Source organism: Notolabrus celidotus, chromosome 1 (assembly GCF_009762535.1).
Source record: "Notolabrus celidotus isolate fNotCel1 chromosome 1, fNotCel1.pri, whole genome shotgun sequence".
Lineage (NCBI taxonomy): Eukaryota > Metazoa > Chordata > Actinopteri > Labriformes > Labridae > Notolabrus > Notolabrus celidotus.
In genome coordinates, this window is record NC_048272.1 from 5,324,772 (window position 1) to 5,347,821 (window position 23,050).

The 23,050-nt window shown below is 39.1% G+C and overlaps 2 protein-coding genes across 2 annotated transcripts in view; both read right to left on the reverse strand.

Annotated features, from left to right (window-relative positions):
• Positions 1 to 1,630: 1,630 nt before the first annotated feature.
• On the reverse strand, positions 1,631 to 5,425 carry LOC117818458 (class E basic helix-loop-helix protein 40-like). Its single transcript, XM_034691337.1, has 5 exons — positions 5,004 to 5,425; positions 4,807 to 4,870; positions 4,459 to 4,566; positions 3,901 to 4,024; positions 1,631 to 3,686 (listed from the first exon to the last, which is right to left on the reverse strand). Exons 1-5 carry the CDS (start codon positions 5,072 to 5,074, stop codon positions 2,770 to 2,772), a joined length of 1,284 nt encoding a protein of 427 aa, XP_034547228.1. The 5' UTR covers positions 5,075 to 5,425; the 3' UTR covers positions 1,631 to 2,769.
• Positions 5,426 to 7,529: 2,104 nt separating this feature from the next.
• The window catches only part of LOC117810213 (inositol 1,4,5-trisphosphate receptor type 1-like), an 83,672-nt gene continuing 68,151 nt past the window's right edge, over positions 7,530 to 23,050 (reverse strand). Inside the window, exons 53-61 of the mRNA XM_034679914.1 lie at positions 21,759 to 21,934; positions 20,038 to 20,202; positions 19,120 to 19,309; positions 18,926 to 19,018; positions 17,411 to 17,550; positions 16,212 to 16,377; positions 12,640 to 12,800; positions 11,595 to 11,756; positions 7,530 to 9,746 (exon numbers count right to left, since the gene is read on the reverse strand). Coding sequence (XP_034535805.1) covers positions 9,660 to 9,746; positions 11,595 to 11,756; positions 12,640 to 12,800; positions 16,212 to 16,377; positions 17,411 to 17,550; positions 18,926 to 19,018; positions 19,120 to 19,309; positions 20,038 to 20,202; positions 21,759 to 21,934 — 1,340 coding nt within the window. The 3' untranslated portion in view covers positions 7,530 to 9,659. The remainder of the gene's footprint in view (positions 9,747 to 11,594; positions 11,757 to 12,639; positions 12,801 to 16,211; positions 16,378 to 17,410; positions 17,551 to 18,925; positions 19,019 to 19,119; positions 19,310 to 20,037; positions 20,203 to 21,758; positions 21,935 to 23,050) is intronic.

The window sequence follows — 23,050 nt, forward strand, 5'->3', positions numbered from 1 at the left end:
TTTTTTTTTACCTATTCCATCGATGTATTCTTAGATCTTTTTATAGATTATCCAAATTATATGCAAATAATGTCTGAGCAGTGAAATAACTTCTATGGTCATTCTAGTAGTTGCAGAATTCTGGTAGACCGAGTGTTAAGGCCATCTGCCATGTATTAGCTGACTGAAATCTAAAATCATAATTTTTATTTGTTTTATGAATGTAACTGTAATCAACATTGAATTAAAATATATTTATATTGAAACAAACATGAAGATTCCAGTCTCTCATGTTTAATAGATATTTCAGGATGACATGATGTAAAATAATAGTATAATATGTTTCTTTTCAAATTTTATGGAAAGATAATCTTGACTGTAACTGAGAGGACACATGTATTTCAAATCACCAGCAGATGGCAATAGAAGATCAACGATTTCACTGCATTTTGAGGCCTTTCAAGGAGAGGGAGATCAAGTGAAGAATTGGCAGTATTTATATTTAAATGTTGGTAAATCCTCGGCAACACTTGGGTTATCTGGTATTCCAGGCTATGAACAAACATGAAGACAACTTTTGAAATTAGGTAATACATTATATATGTTAGGCACTCAGAAAGAGATTTAGCAGTGTCAATGCACATGCCAAACATTTGTCCCCTTCTTGATTAACCTTAGGCTTGGATGATTTAGACCCCATGAACATGTACTTTTCATGAGCTATCAGCCTGCAGATGAAATCTCATGGTCACAATGAAAAGTGAGGACTACTCGTGAAACAAATTTACGAAAAAGATGACAAAGATGACCATTTCAGGAGAAAATTCTCCCAGTCAGGAAGCTGAATTTTCTTATTCATTATTTAATTTGTTAGTTCACTGACTCAGATCTGATGTGATAATGTTAGTTGCATGCTTGCAGCTATGTATTTTTTAAGATTTCTTGTACTTTTTGTCAAACTGCCAGATAAAGGTCTTGAACTGAAACATTGCTGTAATTTGAATTTGTTGTGACATGTGTGACTTTACAATTTTGATTATCCTGCTCTCCTTCACAACAGTTCTATGAAATAGATGTGCAAAGTATTTTTTTGCTTTGGGATATTTTTTACAAACAAACAGAAAATAGTGAGAGAAAAAAAACTCTCCTGAGCTCTGAATCTCTGGTAGATCATTTTTTGAGGCTAAGAAACTGGTGATATTGAGCACTGACATTACTTGGTCTGAATTGGCAATAAGTGGTTGTTGGGATTTATGCATCTACATGTTTGGATTTACTAGAAATACTGATGCAATGTGGAAGCAACGGCATTTCATATTGAATCAAACAACCAATAGAAAACATGTGTCCCCGTCAGAGCTGCTGACAAGATGCAGATGGATCTTGATCGCTGCCTCATGTGATTAACTGAAACTGTTTACACTCGTGCGGATCCACTTGTTGTTCTATTAGTAGGCACAGACGCATAAGCAGCAGGAGAGCCAGGCTGCAGATCTGTCATTACATAAGTGTTCCCTGTGACATGAGTGCTGAGCGGCGCTGCGAGGAACTAAAATTGAACGGATTGTATTTCATTGTTGGATTGTTGTCACACTACACACACATGCACAGACATACAGTTTCTTTCGCATACATATAGTAGTCAGAGCCATTTTCCACGGGAAAAAAATACTTTATTATTACACTTATATAATGTATACCAACATTTATTGACAAAATATGTACATCAAACATCTTTCATGTAGGTCCCAAAATATAAAATCTCAAGTACCTCTTTCTATAGAAAACTAGTCTTCTGGTAAAATGTTTTACATTCACTTCTCTCCACCTCGCTCCTTTGACTCCAGTATTCATACGTAGTACAGAGAATAAACATCTGAGATTTATCAGCTTTTTCACAAGTAAAAGGCAACAGCAAGAACAAACACCAGGTTTGACTTGAGCAGAAACAGATGCATGATGAGTATGCAGACCAGGTCCAGCACAGTGCTACAGTATGTACACAGTTTCTGAGTACACAAGTACAATTGTCCACTTTCTATCTCTCTGGATGGACAGACTGCAAGAACAGGTATCAAAAATAGAAATGTACAAGAGGTCTATGAACAATAATTACAGAAAAATCCATCTTAGCCGTCTGTTTTTGTCAATGAAAAACAAGACTTCTCATTCAGTGTGGTCATGTTGCGGCCCATTTCTTCATCCATGCATCAGGTGTACCCTTTATTTTTGTCTGTACACACGAGGAAACCCTTGAACTTTATGGTACTGGTTTGAAGGGTGCTTTCAGTGATGATAATGGTGACCTACAGGACATAGGCGACAAACTCTGGGTGACATATTAACTCTAATATTTGGTGCAACACTTTCTAAAGTACAAAGATGGCGTATCTTGCAACAGCTACAAGTGAGTGCATCAGTGTCATCGGCGTATTCTTTAACAGCAGCATCTAAAAACTTTCTTTACATTCAACCAAGTGTGTGTGTGTGTGTGTTTGTGTGTGTGTGTGTTTGTGTGTATGTATGTTTGTATGTTTGTGTCTATATGCGTTTGTGCAGGGAAGGTCCAGTCTGTAAGATACATTTGCATTGTGTAATACCACTGAGCTTTAAACATTCAACCAGAGCTTTGCATCCTCTCCGCTCCACCTTTCTACAAGTCCTCTTGTTTTGTGAGGAACAGACGGCAGGAATGAGGAGGGATTATGGGAAGGCTCAGTCTTGTTTTCCGTCCTATTACTGTCTAGATACTAGAACAGGATCACCTCTTCACCCCTGTTCTCCTATCTCTTAGTCTTTGGTTTCCAGGTTGAGGGGTGGTACCTGCTTTAGCGCCTGAAGGAGGGCAGGGGAGTCCATGGGGGTCTGAGATATGGCTGGAGCTGGAGAGCCTCCCCTTGGAGACAACACCAGCTGAGGTGGAGGTGGCCTTTCGCTGGGCATGGCGGATGCAGATCCTCCCATCCCAGGATAGAGCATGGGCACTGCTCCGGGGTACCAGCACTTCTCCAGCATGGGCAGGTAGGCTGCAGCAGAGGGTGGAATGAGGTAGAAAGGCATGCAGAGGGGATGTGGAGGAGGTGGTGGATGGTTCGGAGATACGCTCATGTAGCTTCCGTAGCCACTCGAGGAGGATGATGATTCTCCGCCTGACAGCAGCTCGTCCTCTGATGACTCAACACGGGGTCGTTTGTGGCGTGGCTCGTCATCCTCCCGCTTGATGCCAGAACTCTGCCTCTCATCTAGCGCTCGCTTCAGCTGGCTCTCCTGCCTGTAGTAATCTGGATGACCCTGTTGAGCATTAGAGTCAGCCTTCTCCAGCTCCCCTCCATAGCCGCTGTCTGTGTCTGTATCACTGCCACTCTGCTCACTGCTGGTTGGAGCGTAGGCCCGCTGGATGACGGGCACGCAGTTCCTCCCGTAGCCCTCGCTTGGTTTAGGTGGGAGGCTGGTGGGTGTCTCTTTGTGAGGTTGGTGCTGGTGGTAGGCAGGGGCCTCCTCAGGGTGAGGGCTGGGAGGAGTGCGTGGTCGGACTGGGCCTTGCAGCACCTCTGCGGCTACCTTGTGGAGGTGATTGATGACATGGGATGGTGAGAAATCTCTTTCAGACTCATGATTGGCCAGATACTGAAGAATCTCCTTGGCACACATGTGGAAGCCAGAGCGAAACATCTCCTCAGACTTCTCCTGGCTGACAGTAGGCTGCTCTGTAGACACAAAGAGAGAGCAAAAAAAGTCAGAAAACACATCAGAAGGGATATTTCCCAAATAATGTAGCTGTATTTGATGCACTTTCTTGCCTGTCATTGGACTTAATTATATAATTGTGCATTGAGCTGAGAAATTTGCATTTGGTCCAACAAAACCATCTCTGTCCAAATACATTTGTGTGTGTTTGCACGTGTGTGATCTGCAACTTACCAATTTGCATGCCATTCTGCAGGGCCAGGATCTTCTGCTGCTGTTGCTCGAGAAGAGAGTTGAGGGCTTTCACATGCTTGAGTGTCAGCTCTAAAACCACAGCCTTCTCCAGATGGCCCAGAGTCTGTAGGAAACACAGAGCGTCAGCACAACCTCACTTCTTATATAACACATGGAGACTACGCTTTACGGTCTGTGTATACAGGATTTTGACAATTCGAAGACCAGACCACTACAGAGGCATAACTAGGCATACAAATAACCGAAACTTCTATTTTATATGGTAAAAAATATATATATAAATGCCATAGATAAAACGTATTATGTCTAAAAAAATCATCATATTAAAATGGGTAATCTATTGCTTATTTATTTAAATTGTTTTTTGATCTCCAGTTTAAACAATGACAGAACATGATCTCTTCAGTATGAGTCGTCAGCCACCAGCTGCTGACGCACACAGTACAGAGGCTGCAATACTAGAGACAACCACTAGATAGCGCATGCAACTCAATTCAGTAAATCCCATTCCCTCTTTCTGCAACAGCATGAACTCACCGTGAGTTTCAGGTGCTCTGGCAATAAATCTTTCAACTGAGCGATGCACTCATTTATCCGGTCACGCCTTTTCTTCTCAATAAGTCTGTGAGGCAGTTTGTAGGTTTCCTGCAACAACAAAGAAACAGCAAATGAAGGGTTAATTCAGCAGCTCACATCCAGCCCTCTGAAAACTAGGCAGTCCGATAAAGAGGTCTCTAGGAGTTATGTCATAGCATAGATTTAGGTCAACCATTTATGGGTCTACAGGACTACTGCCAGCACAATTCCTCCCTTGTAGTTAACACCCTTTCACGAAAGCGCTGGTTATTAGGTAACAAGGACACAATAAACAAAATAATAACCCACCTTGCTCTCCTCTCCTCTCTTCATCCCCCGCCTGGGTTTATAAACATACATCGGGTAATCCATCCTACAGAAATAAGAAAAAGTGCAATGAGATACAACGAAATTATTTAGTGGAGTGAATGAAAGAAAAACATAAAGAAAACAAGTTTTAAAGACTTGTCAGTGTTGTAAAGTCATTTTTTGAGAGTAAAACTTACCCTTGCACGTCTGACATATCAGCCTGGTGTTTGGACAGTGGAGGCGGTTGCGCGCTTGGAATTCGCTCCATTTTCTTTTACTCCAATTACGCAGTCAAAGTCGAGGTACTTTTCCAACGCAGTCACAAATAGACTGGCATTTATTACGCTTGAAAAAAATACAAGGTCGTAAAATGCACTAAAGTGCTTCAAAAAGCAGTAAAAGTCGTTGTTAATTTCTTCTCATTGAATAACAGTTTAACCAATGTAAGGGTTGTTTTTGGAAAGTTAGTCCTTGCGATTTCAACCCCGTGATCACTCCGCAGAAAGAAAGGCAACCCTCTTAGGTGGCGCGTTGGGAAAGTGGGGGAGGACAGAGCGACGAGTTAAATAAACCCTCTGACTCTCAGCTCAGCCTGACCTACCTCTGTCACATGAGGCTCACGTGTTAAACGGCGCTGTATCCTCAGCGGAGAGACCGCCTACTTTCTGCCGATAAGGAGCCTCAGTGGGCGGGCGGCTGCGGACGTCAGCACAGGAGGCGGGGAGTGTCGGATCCCGTGTACCACCATGCTGAAGTGTATGGAAACAAGGCTGTGTTCGCCACGGCTCAGGGAACGTGCTGGCAGAAAACCAGTGCAGGAGATCAACAGGCCTGGTGCACGAGAGGAGAGTGGATACAATACCGACTGACAATCAAAACAGAAAATAACATATTTCAGATACTGTGGTCGCCACAGGGTTACATATTATCCTGCGGGATTTCTGTGCTGCAATGACGTCAGATCAATTCAGTTCAATCAAGTCTTAAAAGAGTGAAGTCTCAATAATAATTTTACCATTCCAAATGAATAAAATTAGCATGTCCGAACTTATGTTTGATTATTTTGGTATTCTATATCTATGTTAAGTCCTAGAATCGTTTCCTTTATTTTCGTTTACATTGAGCATACTCGGATTGTTTGTTATAGGTATCTTGAAATATTGTTCAATAAATGTATTAAACTGGTTGAATTAGGAAATAGGTATCAGAACCACTAGTGGTTATTTTTATCGAGTTTTTTTGCTTTTTCAACATTACATTTTTTTATTTTATATTTTGTAAAAGAACGATTAAAAATATTTGATTTTCTAGTTAGTTTGTTCTTTTGCTGCATGTATACGAGTAGCCAAATACTAATATTAATGGTCAATTAACAATGCAAGCAATATTATTATTATTATCATTATTATTATTATTATTATTATTATCAACAACAACAACAACAACAACAATAATAATAATGATGATGATGATAATATTAATAATAATAATAATAATAACAATAATAATGATAATGATAATATTAATAATAATAATATAATAGTAATAATAATAATAGTAATAATAATGATAATGATGATAATAATAATAATATCGATAACAACATGCATCCAGTAGTATATAATAATATTGATTTAATTCTCAGCAGAAGGCAGGTGAGCTCTATCTATCGACATTGCTGTCCCAGCATGATAACCACGTGCACCCGTGCATGGTTGAGTGTGTGGACTCCGTGTTTGTTGTCATGAGGCGGTGCCGGCTGTCACGTTGATCTCCTCATGGCCCCGGGAGCCTGCTGAGCTCAGGGCACATTCAGCATCCCAGTACATTCAGCACACAGCGGCTGCACCTGTCTGCTTCAGGCTATGAGCACGTACTCATCACACCAGTGCCCCCTCAAGTGATACGGATCCACATGAAGACATTTTATTATAGCAAATTAAGAAGACATGCCAGGACAGGTTGTGTGAAGTTAACACTGTCATTCTCGTGACTCCTTAAATATTTATTCTTACTAGAAGGTGCATGTAATCATTTTAGAGAAATGTCAGAGGTAGCAAATATTATGATTTCACGCTACAAATATAGGATATACTGATAGTGGAGAATATTAAGGATGGATTGTCTTGAAACATAAAACATTATAAGAAAATGTTTGGAGACTAATAAAGAACATAGAATATATTTGGCTTGATGGCCTATAATCATGGATAATCACCCTTATATAACAACCATTTTTTTAAAAAGCTGTTAGCAATAAAATACACCACAGCAGAAATTACAAGGTTATTTGAGAATCATTATTACCTTTTCTCATTTAACTAAATGTCTACAAGTGTAGCGTAGACATTTAGCAAAATCTACAAAAAATATAGCCTAACCGAGAGAGCAACTTTTGAATTGGATATCCACACAATTTTAATTTAGTTTGATTTACTCTTCAGATCAGTCTAACAGTTTAGGTGGCACATTATGGAGATAAATTATGTGTTTAAAAAACAAGTAAAGAAATTTTGGCTGTCACGTGATATCCCTGAATAGTTTAAGAAAAGAACTCTCTGTCCAAGTAACAAATAATGTCCTTCATTCTTAATTAGAGCTTCAAAACTCTGGCATCCTACCACCCATTAAAGTATTGAAATACATTCCTGCATTGTGTTCAATTAAATGTAATTGGGCTGGGCTACAGGACTCATAATTGCAAAATGACGACAACACAGATCTAAGTGATTAAGATGTAATTAGATCACAAACAATGATGGAAAGCCCCTTAGAAACAATCTGTGTTTACTTGTACAACTAAACACCAAATTGTAATGAATTTAAAACTTCAGACAATGGAGCTTGTACATTTTGAACTTTCTTAGAGAAAACCCCTTTTAGCATTTAATGTTAATTCTGTTATAAATAAAAAAAATCCAGAAATCTTTCAATGAAGATGTATTCTGATAGAGTTATTTGTTGGAAACAAGCTACAGTATTGCATAAACTTCTAAACTAAAAAATCAGTCCACTGATAAATGTTTGGATAAAAGTCTTGGCATTAATCACAACAATTATAGTTTTGGTAATACAATTATCTTGTTGCAAAAATCATTCTTTTTTTTAATAGTAAAATCATACACAACTGAAAGACACCATGTACATCACAATTTTACAGCTTGCAAAGTGTATGTGAAGCCTTCCTGTGCTTTGATAAACTCCAAAAAGGTCAAATTAAAACTAACAACGTGCAAATTCTGTTAGTGCTCAACATACTAACATATTTCCTCATTCACCGTGGTGATGAGATAAGTACACTTCCTCATTTGTAGAGCACCACTGATAAGATTTCAGAGATCATCTGTCTGCAATCCAAACTGACTTCTCTGTGAGGCTATTCATCCATCTGACTGCAGTGCTTTGAAGCGATGGAACCATACGAGTCATCAACAAAACAGCACTTAAATACATAATAAGGTACACTTAGGGGAAAATGCCAATATCCGTTTGACCTATAGTCTCACATGTTTTCAGCACTCACCCAAAAATCATTTTACACACTTCTTTATTTAAATAGACTCCAGGAATGGAATGTACAATTCAGACACAAACCATCTAATCATAGAAAAGTACAGTTTGGTCAAGCAGCACTCCTAATATCATTTACTATGTCATCTTTTTTTCTGTCTTTCTCATGCACCCAGTAGCTCAAACAGGCATTTATTTGTCTGTCTTTAACAAAGTGACCAACCAAAACAAAACAACAATCTGTGTGCTACAAAAAATATCAGTGCTTAGGGAATAAATGTATGAAAGGACGATTAAATAATTCAGTGCAGAGAAAAAGAAAAATCAGATTTTAAGTTTCTCCCAAAACCCTTAAAGTTTGGATCTATGGTCCAAATCCTATGTGACTTCATATCACTATAATAATAAAGCACAACATAAAATTGACTTCAGAGTGAGGCAGTCCTGAATTCTTTCTGCTCATTCATAGTTTTTTTATGACTTCATCATTCATAATAATATTTATAGAAAAACGTACCAGCTCAATATTATTTCACAATACCTCACAATACCTCTAAAGTGTCTTTGAGCATATATAACCTCCATTGGAGAGAGAAAAGAGTTATAAATGTGATAAACACTTGCCCTCAGGTTAATAACAAAACACTGTTATGGTTTTATAACAGCACTGAGGAACCTGTTCAGAAGTAAGTTGATTGTTCACAGGTGTTGTTTGTCTTCATATTTTAAATAAAGATAGTATCATTTGAAATATAAAAGCATTAAACAGTAACCAAAATATAGTTCATCTTAATTAGACATTGCATATCACTGAGTCTGCCTATTGCTATCAGAAAAAAGCAAAATATTAAATAAAGTGTTTCAGAGTTGAACAGACCTTGTGATCCACATGTGACCTGAGTTTGCTGGTGCACTGCTGAGGATTGAAAACCTCGATACACAAGGCCACTCGAGAGGAATTCTCCCTTAGGAACAGTAGCTGATCTTTGGCATGCTGTTAGTGTGGTAAAACAGAATAAGGCATTCTGGGTATTAAAGCTAATGTCAGTATTTTTTAACTTGAAATTCTTACAGGACTGGCTTCTCGGATCCTGAGGCACTTGGTGCACAGTGCACCCACACAGACACTTCCTCACTACAGGCTGTGAGTAACACACTCACGTAACTTTTACTTCAGACACAAACTCAGAGGCACACATACTGTAGGAGTGTCTGGTCGAGTGTACAGTCAGACATTGACCTATATACAAACTGAAGATCGACACGTTTGGGTTTTCTCCTGACTAACACATGTCTCACTGTCAGGACGATCAGGCACTGGTGAAACTGGACCCACAGGGCCCTCAGGCAGGCTGCTGGGGATTGATGTTCATGTGAGGTGGATGACCAAGAAGACCAATTCTTTGTTTCTGTTTCCTCTGCTCTGTCATCTGCACAGGGATACAAAAACAACAGTTTTCATTATCCCTCTGCTCTCTGGTTTCCTTTGGTGATTCCTAAAAACATGCTGTAATAAAAAAGCAATATATGACTCGGTCCATGTTTCACTTGCAAGAAATACATAAGCCACAGTATACACAATTATTCTCCCAATTTCATGTTATTTTGTCGTCTCAAAAAGCTAGGCTGCAACATTCTAAACACAGAAATAAAAGGTTGAAGACCAGTAAACTCTACGCTATTCCTGCCATATAGGACATTTGAGCCCCATGAAAACAATCTGGTGTATGACCCTACTTAATATATATATATATTAAACAAACATGATATAATGTGTTACCATAAGCTTCAATCTCTGGGACTCAATCATGAAGCCAACACAGAAATGCTATAAAACCTGCAGTTTCTCAACTGGTCACTTGATGCTGGATCCCAAAGTGAGTAAATCACAACCAGAAACCTCTTGTGTTAAAAAATGAAGCCAATGCTGAAGTGGAATAAACCACTTTAAAAGGGCTTACTGACTCCACACATCTGTTTGACTTCCTGTTGCTGAAACACATAGAAGTGTGTTTTTAAGGACAATATGACCATACCATGAAAATAAAGGCATTTAAGGCATAAAAGAGAGTGCCTAGGAATTTTCACTTTGTTTTCTAACACTGCATGTATCCCTATCCAAGAAGCACCTCAGACTTGCAACATATTTTTAGTCCAGGAAGCACTTCTTCCTCCATTTTTCAGGTTTATAACCTGGTTCACAAACAGTTTGGTCTTGAAAGCTAATTTCTTAATTCATAGTAACTGAATGGGATGATTTTTTTCTGATAACTCATCTGTTTTGATTATATTAAGAATAAAATGTACACATGAGTTCACATAATTAGGGATGTGGCCAGTTCACTGACAGATATGCAAGTATTAGTACTGATAAAAGTTCAGTTGAATGTATTGTGACTGCCATTTTGGGGCATAAAAACTCCTCTTCAGAAACCAATAGGCGACGTCATTGAGACTACATTAATGTTTTATACCGTCTAATCCCAATAAAGGCCATTTTAAAATGTCAAACTTCACAAGATATTTAAATGTGTTAACAATCAGTACAAAAATAGTTTAGCTCAGAGATGAACAAGTCGCTAGCTATCTTAGCCTTTTGAGTGTAACTAATAAACTACTTCAGTCAACTATCTCCACAAACTGAATCAGATTTTGTCAGCAATAATGCTTGTTTACTGGACAGGTATTTAATTAGTTGTCCACATGGAGTGGATAACTTTACAACTTCAATAACTTAGCTAACCAACTGCTCAACCTCTACTCTTTCAACCCCTCTCTATCATACCAATATGGCCATTCCTAGCCCCAAAAAACAAGATAGCATTGTCCATGATGCTTGAATAAAGGCTTCAACATGGTAGTTCCCAAACCAGTTGTATTTGTTGCTTTTAGACAGAGCCTGGATTACTGCTCCTCCCTGGCTCTAGTGTTTATGCTAAGCTGAGATAACTGCACAGAAACTAAAGTGGAAAAAATTGAAATAGGCATATTCCTGACTTGATCCTTTCAACAAAGAATGTGCTTTTTTTTACTTTTTCAAGAGAAGAAGCTCATTCAAGATAGATGAACAACAAAAACTGAAAATGTACTGTCATGCCAATAGTACCCCAATATTGTCTGAGTATAGTTATGGTGATTAAATAAGTGTAGGAAACCAATCTTTAATGTTTTTTTTCAACACTGTTGTTCTATACAAAATCGTGGCCCTCTCTCATTACTTTGGCCAAGGCCGCCAAAAACTTTCCAGTTGGTCATCAGGAGATACAAAAATGAAGTACCTGCTCCTTGAGCTCAGTCAGCTGTCCAGATAGGTTTGCTACCAGCCTCATGGTGGACTCCAGCCTCTCCTGCAGGTTCCTGATTTCATTTTGCTCGCCCTCTGCGTCACTGCTCACCAGTGACATTGCACGCATCCGTGGGAACCAGTCTAGGTTGTGCTCCTGCAGTTCACAAAACATTCCAATCATTTCATTTTTCATTTCAGAAATGTTTATATACCTCACTAAAAGTGAATGAAGCTGGGGTTGTGTCAAAAAGTGTGACATCAACAGGAAGTTGCTGCAGTTGGATAGTTAAGCGTTTTCATGTGAGCTCCTACAATCTACAATCAGTTTTTAAAGGACCAGGTCTGCAGTGAAACCAGCTACTATATAAATGAAAGAGAACCAACCAGTAGCCCTTGTAATGCTTGGAGCAGTTTTAGGATAATACTGCAACTCATGTGCTGTCTTGTTCCTCAGACTTCCTGTTTGTTATGTCATTGAATGTGCATGACTGCTATATCTGTCAGGTTAGATTAGAAAAGAGGAAGACATTACTGTGCTAAGGTGTGTGTGTGCGTGTGTGTGTGTGTGTGTGTGCGGTAAGGGGGGGCAGGCCAGTGCATGTTTCCATGACTGACTCGGTAGAATAAAATGATAAACTTTGTCTACAGCTGATACTAAGAAAAAAAACATGCACAAAAAAGTAATCAGCAGTCATACTGCTCTTTAATTCAGGATTGAGCCACAAAATCAGCATTAATTAAATCAGCAATAGCAGATAAAAACTCCACATAACAGCTTTGATATGAAGAACATAGTGTGGGGTATATGTTATTTATAAGAAAAGAGCAGAAAAAGATATCTTTTACCAATTATTATCCCTGTAAACACAAAGAACACTGCTGTTCCTGATCCTATTCAGCATGGGGATTAATACTTAATCCAAATAAAGTGCCGGAGTTACCTAAATGTAATCCATTTCCAAGAAAAAAGTCGTCCCAAACAATGAACTGTAGAGGCGGATGTTTGTTTTCAGGGTGTGTTTGTGCTTTTTATTTACCTTGATCATCTCAGCCACGTAGCTCTCAGGGCCGGTGTATTCGGTGGAGTCTTTCACTTTTACCAGCACTATGAAAAAGAGGTAGTGCCACATGTTGTGCTCCTCTTTGAAGTGTTCCTCAAAAGTCACTGTTTTGTTGTCGAACTTGTCACGCTCCAGGCCTGCAGAGGAGAAATAACAGACTCTATTAATGGAACAACATTTCAGAAAACAAAGGCGTAAACTTCCACTCAGCAGCACAGCAGTTGATGTCCTACCTTAACTTGAAAATTGAATATTGCTACTCTTTGGATAAAGGTCATTAAAGTGGGGAAAGTGATGAAAACATTTAGAAAAGTTGGTTAAATACATGTATTCAGGAAATATTACAGATATTAATGTGTCCTTAGCAGTAGTCCCTGAGAAAATAATCATACATTTAAGATAAGCTAGTGCTTTGAGGCGGTTTTCTTCAGCAATAAAAGGTGTTCAGTTTCCAGTTATGCACTTCTATAACTTTTAAAGCGATCCTTTCCTTTAAAAAGATGAATGAAATGCTCTTTACTAATTGGTGCAAGTTATATCTAAGAGTGTGAATAGCACATCAGACAGCTCTGGTAAATAATAGTAGAGTACAGACACTTCAATGCAACTTTATACAAAAGTACATAAGCTGTGAAAAATAAAGCATCCCTCATGTCAGACAGATAAAGGGTGCTGCTGTTGTGTCCTTGAGGTAGATTAACTAAATGAGCTCTTTTTCTGTCTGCAGCTCATTTTAGTTTCCCTTTTTAGTCAGTAAGATAAATGTGGCCTGTCTGCCACAAAAAGTTTCTTGATTCTGTTTCTTTGTGCCTTTACATTATTATTTTTATTTTCAGAACTTGTTCAACTTGACTGACTATAAGCTAATAAATATACAGATTCCTATGAAGATGTGTTTGTATGGACGTGTTTGTCTTTAGGGCTTCCTTTCTAAATGGAAGAGTAAAAGGCATGGATGAGATTTTAAGGGATTAAATCAACAGAAAAAAGGGTTATGATATACCCATGTATATAATTCAATCTTTTTTATATTGCTTTCTTTCATCCAGTTTCCTATTATTTCACTACATTCCCTACTTTCCTTTTTCTTTTTACTGAATATCTCCTGCAAGGAACTTCTGGGTTGAGTTGTTGTTTTTCTTCTTCTGATCTTATCCTGCGCATGTTTCAGTATTGCTTCATGAATTAAAATAATCTCATCCTGCTTTTGTATAAAAGCCAAAACATATCACTCTTTTAGATATTTGGTGTGGAAATAAAAAAACAGACTTAACAACATGCTATTAATGACCTTGTCTAACACGTACTGCTCACAGTGGTTGCAGGTTTTAAAATAGCTCTATAGAAATAGTGAGTCTTATTGCTGATGGTCTTTTTTGCTTTTGTAGCTCATAAAGGGGAAACATAATTAATTTCAGTCTGTTTAATAACCAGTCAAAAAACCCTTACAGGAGCTTTAATATGAAAGCCATACTTTGCACCTACCTGTTGTACTCCAGGGTTTCAATATTTATAGGAGTATGCAATTCTAGCTGTTAGGTGGGAATACAGAGTAGATAAAGGATTTGGAGGATTGGGTTTAACTGCTTACTTTATAAATAGGTGTTCAAAATAAAAAAAAATATGACCAAGGTAAAACGCAAACCGGGTATTGTCTTTATTTTCATCCCAGAAAGACTGATAACCAAACTGAGTGGTCTTGGGGGAACACTCATTATTATGTCTCTCCAGTTAAACAGTGCTTCTTGTTTTGCACTGACAAAAGAAATCAAGATGGGAGGAAACTTTTTATTCAAGTTGATCGTAATTTCTTGGCCAAAACTCATTTCATCCTCAGGTAAAAATCTGCACAGGAAGCACTTGATGTAGCTCAATCTAAAACCCTAATACAAAACTAAGTGAGAGATCGATGGCTTATAAAACCGAGCAGGAGGATGTAGAGCCACTTAAGCCCATGGAGGTCGGCTTCTAATCTCTGCATCTCCTGTTCCCTTGTGGTCCTTGTTGAAACCATGGAGACGGCAGCTCCCCCTGTGTCCTGGCCTTCTTTAACATGAGTGAGTCACAGCTGATGGCTGCATGGTGACATAATACTGTTCTCGTTCCATATGCTTTCCACTTGTCCTCACTGCCTGACCTTACAAGCACACGCATGCTCAAAACATGTTCACAAACACGCATACACACCTACACAAACACAGCAGCATGCACTTGTTTAGCCTGGAACAATTGTAATGTAAAATGAACACACATTGAAATTCAGTTTGCATCATGAGCAAACTTGCAAATAACATATGCTATCACAATTAAGTATGTGTGTGAGTGAATGAGTGGGAGAAAATGAGTGCGTGTGAGACAGACATGAATAATGGAGGCGAGCAGAGCAGGAAGCTCAACATGACTCAGCCTTCTTTGGAACGATAGTGAAGTGAAAGGAGGGAGGGGGGGCAGGCTCCTGAAAACTTCTTGCACCTTTACAATTGCTCTGAGCAGAAACCACAAAGACACCAAGAAATCAAACAAATTGACAGGCAACAGAGTGAACCAACTGACATGCGATGGATCTTGGAAGAGTATGAATGACGCACGGCCTTTCAAACATGGAGTTCTTCCAACAAGAGCGCGGCCCTGCTGAGCTGGCAGGGTACTCTCATGCTTAGAGAAGTAATCCTGTCACTGGAAAGTAAGAGGGTTGACTCTAAGGACAAAATCCTGTGAATACTACATCAGCACATGCTACTGAGAAAACTGTTTCACATAAGATTACAGAAAAAAAGTGATAAATAACTGGTAAAAGTGTTATCTGATGTAACTCAAGTTAAGGATTACTCTGGGGTGGCAAACAAACTTTTTTGCAGCAAAATCCAGTGGCTCTGCACTGATGCGACCCCCAACTCATGTGTTACACTATATGAGCTTACCCAGTAAAAGCTTGCCTCTTTAAAAACTAACTTGTGTCTTCCTCAATCAAAATGTTAAAGATTCTCAATGATTGCACAATAGCATCACGGTGCTCCTATCTTTACTCATTAGTTCATGTTGTGTTTTGTTGCATGTGCAACACATGCCATTTGTTGTTTTCACTGGTTCCTGCTCCTGCTTCACATGTGGAGTGTTATTTGTTTGTATTGCTTCAATTTATTGATGTTACTGTCGAGGCAGCTACACATGTTGGCTGTATTTGGGTCCAAGGAACATTTCTCAAAGGAGACAGTAAAAAGGTAACAGGGTAAATAAATCTTATTATATTTAATTGTACTGTATTGTATCATAATTCGTTCTGCAAAAAAAAACAATTTTTTTTTTTTCTGTCAATAGCTAAGTCAATTCTATAGTGTATGAAAAAGGGATAAATATTCAGTGCTAGCTCCCCAAGCCAAAGCTAATAAAAAATGTGTAAGACCCTATTCCTTTAGCGGCTAATTGATAAAAAAAAGCTGGTACTTTAAGCACTAGTCAACTGTGCAACGTGCAGAATATTGCACCTAAGATAAAATCAATAGGGAGTCAACAACACTTCTTTCAACGTATCAGCTGAGTAATCTCACCACAGATGAAACAGGTCGTCTTCAGCACTTCTTCTTTCTTCTGTTTTTCACTCCTCAGATCAGCAAAGGTGTCGATGATGACACCAAAGATGAGATTGAGGACAATAATAATGACCATGAAGAAGAACAGCAAGTCGTATATCACTCTGGCTGCAAACAGTGGCTCCTGGGAAAGTGAAGAAAATCAGCGTTTAACTGGAAAGTAGGGTAAACCTTTAGATGTATGACATCTTTCATAAATTGAAGTAATCATCAACTTTCTAGTATACTTTTAAAAAAAGGTTTGAGCATAATTCAAAGTAAATGTAAGGAGCACATGTAGTTATTCATGCAGGACTTATTTAGACAGATTGTCCCATTTAGACGTGTGACCCAAAGGGCAGCTCTTTATGTAAACATGTGTTGGGGATGATGTTTTGATTTCTAAACCAGGTTAACCTTCGCCATCATGGATGTTAATGGTAATACTAGACTGCAAGTGTGACCTGACAGATGCTAGAGAAACAGAGACGGCAGAAAGATGGTCAACCTGCTGTCTCTGTCTTTAGGTGGGACACAGTTTGAAACAGTCCACAGCATCATAGGAGAGAAGTGTTTGATTTGAGTTTGTTTAAACAACCAGAAGGACCATGATTCAGGTCAAACACTTTAATTCAGTCCGTTTTAAGTTATGTCCCCTAAAAGTAAATGGGTGTGGTGTGCCTGACAGCTTTTAAAAGGGGAATACCCAGTGGTGCTCAGCAGCCTGATGCAGTCACACGCTAATGCTCACACTTTTATAAAAAAAACTTTCTAAAGCAACAAACAGAAAAATTCTGACACCCATGTGAGAATCACACAGCTGATTTACTTCAAAAATGAATCACATAAGACAGCACAAGTGCATGTTGTAGATACGTGAGAAAGACATTTACATCCTCTTTTGACATCATTAGTGGTTGAGACGGAATTCAGTAGAAGTCTATTTGAGGTTTGATTCTCTAACAGGGCGGGGGTAGTGCAGCTGGATGGAAATGTTGTGAAACTTCTTTACTGCTGAAATAGAAACAACTCCTGCACACAATGGTCACACAGCCGACTAATGACCCCATGCTGCAGCTGGGGTTGCTAAACACTCCCATGCATACATAAACACGCACGCACACAGAGACACACACACAGTCACAGTGCAGTCAAGGGCCTAATCAGAGTTGATGTACCTCTTTGGAAGGTTTTCGGAGAACATCACCTACACCCCCTCCACTCCTTAGACCATGACTCAGCACAGTGACAATGCACATAAGAAGAGAGTCACAGGTCCGCTCCATGTCGCTTTCCTCCTCATCGTTATCCCCAGAAGCTGAGGGGGCAGACAGGCAAGCTTAAGTCAAACCATTTTAGACGATGTAAAGTGAGAAAGAAAACGTTTTTAATATCATCTGGGGCTTAAACTGAGTTTATGAGTTCATGATAGAGGTCCATTAGCAGATAGATGAATAACTGCAGCATCAGGAAGTTTCATTCACAGTATAATGTTTTTAAAAGTGTGTTACAACCAGAATACTGGTATAAGTACCACAAGGACCTAAATATTTTGATTTATGAGACATTTATGAGACATTTTGTCATGCCCACTAACATTCATTTTTGGAAAAATACAAAAAAATAAAAAATGGAGATACAAGGTTTCTGCCTGACAGCAGCTTTATGGAAATTCCAAAATGAGATATGATGCTGCACCTTATGGTATAAATGTATTTCCTTCACTCATACTTCTTTTATGGTATAGTTTATAATGAGGTTATGTATGCAATGTAATATGGTGCTCACAATGTTATATATACAATGCTAACTCTAATGAATCATCCTTGGCTTAGTTGCAGGACTTGTGTCTGTTGAAATCTTGTTTACAAGTTTTGGCTCAGAACAGGGAGATGCTCAGTCAAAATAAAAGTGTTAGATTATACGCTGGAATGTGACAGCAGCTTTGGTTGAACTTAATTTGAGGCAAATAGAAACAAAGCATGGGTATTTAGGACTGATTTATTCAATCTTCATTATGAATTTCTTTACCTGTAAGCTGTCAGACAGTGACTGAATAAATGACGTCATTCTGTGGGTTGTTTTTCAGACAATGTTTCCAACCATGATCTTTTACATAAGGACACCCAAACCCATTTAAAACTGAGTCAAAGATAACTGTGTCTTCTAGTTTAATAATGAGGACACCAGACATCCTGACATGCAGGGACTTTCCAGGCATGTAAACCTTTTAGGACTCTGAATGTTGATGTCACATGTAGGCTGAGGAGGTTGCATGTCAATTTCTTAGGTCAAAGAGCAGCCATGTGACAGTCCAAACCTTTGCTACATGAGCAACACGCTGGCTCAAATATGGCAGCCAGTCTAGAAAAATTATTGATTTGCTGCTTTTGTCAGTCCCCTCAGGCTACAGATTTTCTTCATGTTATGGTCAGTTCAAGCTGTTTTTATCCTATAGTGAGTATTGAGTTCTCTCATTCTCCATGATCTAATCTCTGCTGTCTCCAATTCTGACCTCACAACTTTATCCAACCTAATCCTAAATTGAGCTTGTTTATGTCATTTCCAAAATGATTTATGCATGACGAAACAAGTTTATTTTAATGATTGTTTTTTAATGACTGAAAAATAGCTTAAGAGACTTTAAAAGTATTTTCAAAGCAATAAAAAAAATGTATTTCTGTGTATATTACCTTCCTGCAGGTCTCCTGTAGTGCAGTTCTCATCAGAACCTCCCTGACACATTCCTGAGGACAAAAACTCACTGGCCAGACTTGCTCCATTCTCTAGAAATTTAAAAGTGAGAGGTTAGATTATTTATGGTATTTCTACATACAAAAAACAATTGTTAAACTGTAAGCTATTTGTGACAGAAGTTTCTCCTCACTCAGAGTTGTATTTGGGATACGATCGACCTCCAGGATGAAGTCGTCTTTGAAGAAAATGTAGCCGACAATGGAGAACAGATAGACCAGGATGAGAGCGAGCACGGCGGTGAGCACAATGGAGCGTCCATTACGGGTCACACTCTTGATGACATTGAGCAATGTTTCTTCTCTGTATACCAGGTCAAACAGCTACAGGGCCAAAGCACATGAAAGAATATAAACGTCTCTAAGAAGCCAAAAAAGAATACCAGTGCACTTTGCTGCAAGGGGCACCAGAAGCAACAAACACAAATACATACTTTTGATTGGATGTCTTTGCAAACATATCTTTGAATATTTTTACCCCTCTAAATCCACAGTTTTCTACCTGACATGGATTAAATAAGTTTATAGCATCATGTTATTACAGCATAAAAGTTATGCAGTATGTTTTTTGGCATCTGCAGGGAGCTGCTCAGGCCTGTGTGTGTGTGTGTGTGTGTGTGTGTGTGTGTGTGTGTGTGTGTGTGTGTGTGTGTGTGTGTGTGTGTGTGTGTGTGTGTGTGTGTGTGTAAAAACAGTCCTAACACCGACAAATTCAGTCTGACACTTTATAAAGAAGATCAGAGGAAGCAGTAAACAGCACTTAACCAAACTGCAACAACACTACAACACAACCAAATATGGTAAAAATCAGGCTTGTAATTATCATAGGTCCTTGAATGCACCATGATGGTAAGTTATAATGCCACATCCAAAATGAGAGGGATTATTTTACACATGATTTTACTCAAAATTGGCTGCATTCATACTGTCTTTTTCATTTGCCTGTGTAAACCCTTTTATGTGGAGATGTGGAGATGTGTTGTATATGATGGTTAAGCACTTATTGCAGCATGTATGTACATAAAGGGTGTGTGTGTTTGTGTTTCTCTTACCAACAGACTGTAAAAAAAGACGTGGACAAACACACCAAGACTGCAGATGATGAGGTACATGAGGTGATAGAGGAACTCAAAGTCCAGCACCATGGCTTTGTAACCACGTGTGAAGGTTCCTCGATTCCCCACAAAACTTATCAAGAAGATGATTTTATTGCATACCTGGAAGACAAAAGTTTTCTCTGTTTAAGAAGTAGACTGTTTGTTGTAAGGAAAACAAACAAAAACAAGGGGTTCTGGGTCAGAGAGAGATTGTTTTGATGGTAACATGTCAGAGCGGTCTTTAAATATAAATGACACTTTGAGTGTGTTTACATGTGCATATTGTCTCTCTGCAGAAACATTTTTTCTTTAACCTTGTGAACTAGAAACCATGGGAAGGGATTAACAAAAACCTGGTTAACACAGCACCTGCAGATACATGCTGCAGAAACCAGACTTCTTGGTCCTGTATGTGTGTGACCGGGTTTCTCACAGGTTTTTTTTTTAAAGAGAGAGCATCCACGGTAAAAGGCTTAGGACAAGGAAAGTACCATTGTGACAGCTGTGGGGTATTATAAAGGGAGAGGTCATCAGTGGTGAGTGTTTTGTTCCTATAGTAATTAAATTAAGGTCTCACCAAGAATAACAACAATGCTGAATAACAACTGATTTAGTTTTTACTGCTGAAGTAGAGAAAACACTTGGGTAGGATAGGTTAAAAATGTTTTAAAAAACAATAAGGGTGACACATGACCTCTGTCTGACCAGCTGTATGTAAACAAGATGAGTGACCAGGGTACTGCAAGCCATGGAAACGTGTTCGCTGATCTCCTGCTTGGACACAATCTCTTGTTTTCTGTACTTAGCTAATGAGGGAACAGATGATAGAGTATTTTTCATACAAGACTTGATTTTTCATGTGTGTGTGCTTATGTGTTAAAGAGCACATCTAGAAAATCTCTGGCGAGTGCAGAGAAGGTGTTACACTCTCTCTAGGGTCCAGTGACGCACTTCACACCCAATAACACAGCAGGGCGCTGCCAGAGGGGGAGGGGGGGGCGCAACACTGCAGGCAGACTGTGGTTCTGGCTTGCCAAATGGGCATGGGTGCGGGTGAGAGCTGAAAGAAAAACTGGAGCTGTCACAGTTCAGGTTAGCGTAATTTGAAAGAACAAACAGTAGTGCTTATGAATGGTAAAATGAAAGTTGTGTGCTTTGAGAGGTTCCCCAGGGGAAAATGACAAACACTCTTTCACACATAGGAGACACTAAACACATAACGATCAGGTCTCTTGCCTCTATCCCAGCTCAACAAAAAAAAGTTTATTTGTTATGCTCACATCCTGCTAGTAGCTGCCAAGGACAGCTGTTTAGTAAAAATAGGTCCAATAAAAATGCCAATAATATTGTTTTCCCTGATTTCCTGGTAAATCTGGAGACATAGTGTTTTGAAAAAACTCCACACTGGTGGGTTTTCAAAACAATTTCTGAAATACTTTCATATCTATTTAGAGCGAATTAACATCCCTATTGTGTTGATTGTTTTGTCAATAGCAGGTTAAAAATAATTACAGTTTCCCTGAGCTCAAGGCGACTGTCTCAAGTTACTCATTAGGTCCCACCCACAAAACCATAAATATATTTCCGGGGCAATGATTTGATAATAACAGCCAAACTTACTGCATGACTAAGTACCATCTTTTGGGTGAACTGACCCTTTAAGGCGTCATACTCACATTGAAGGCACCAAGGAGGAAGAGGGTCGGCTCCAGGCCAACAGAGAAGATGAGGCGGAGGATGGTGATGATGACAAGAGCACGGATGCCCAGCGGTTGAGGCATAATAATAACGATGACCAGCGTTGCCATGACTCCCATCCAAAGCAGAGCAGACAGGTGGGGATCCAGCACAACTGCGGGAGAGAAACAACAAATATACACAAGAAGATATAAACCTTGTCAGTGTTAGCGTAAGCGACAAATAACATGTCTAAAACGGCTGAATCTGACATCCCTGTTAAAAATGTGAAACCATATGTACAGGATTGGAGTTGAGATGATGACTGTGCAGTTTGCAGCTTAAAAGAAGCCTTGTCTGGATCAACAGATTTTAAACTGGCTTCTGCTCTGTTCTGCCTCTCAGGCAGGCTTTAGGCCTTCATTAGGGAGACTTTGAACTCAAAAACAGCCAGTTACATAACACCCAAAAGTATATGACATACTTTTTTTGTATGTGTGTGTGTGTGCTAAGCTTAAGAGAGAGCCCACCTGAAGCTCTCCTTGATCCTAGGTTTGATCCAGGATTAGTGTTTTAGCCAGGGGTTTCATGTTGCAACAAATCACTCAGGCTGAAACCCTGGACCAGGTTTGACCAGCCTTAAAACAAGACCACACCCAACCAAACTGCTGATGTGTAACTAATCCCTCTTTGGTGAAACACAAGACTAGTATGCGTGCAAGTGTGTGTTGTCACAGATCAACGTCAGACAACACAGGAATGCATAAAACATAACAAAGGAATGTGTTGACGTTGGAAAGGTAGAAAAATAAATAAAAAAAGGAGAATGGTGCAGAACTGGGGGATATAAAAAAATAGTGTCTGTGGATTAGAAAGCAGAGGGAGAGTAATGTGGGTGTGGGAGCCCTCCTTACCTCCTTCCCTTCCCCTAGATTCCTCCCCCTCCCAATCTGAGTGGAGATCACATGACAGGTGCCACTTACATAACAGCCATCTCTAAAAATACCTCAGCTGAAAGATTTATGAGGAATGGGGAGGGAGCAGCGCACAGCTCCAGTGATGTGGCAGACTGAAAGAGGGGCGCTTACGTGCACTCACAAACCTTACACTTATACCTCATGAGCTAATGTGTGGGCAGATTATTGTGGGCTGAATAAAACCAACGGTTAAAAAGGCTTCAAACATGTATGGCAGCATGTAAGCATGTTTTATGAGTTTACAACACCAGCTAATGCTTTTTATCTAATAACAGTCAGTCATGCATGCAGGAAGAACACACTGCCCCAGATCT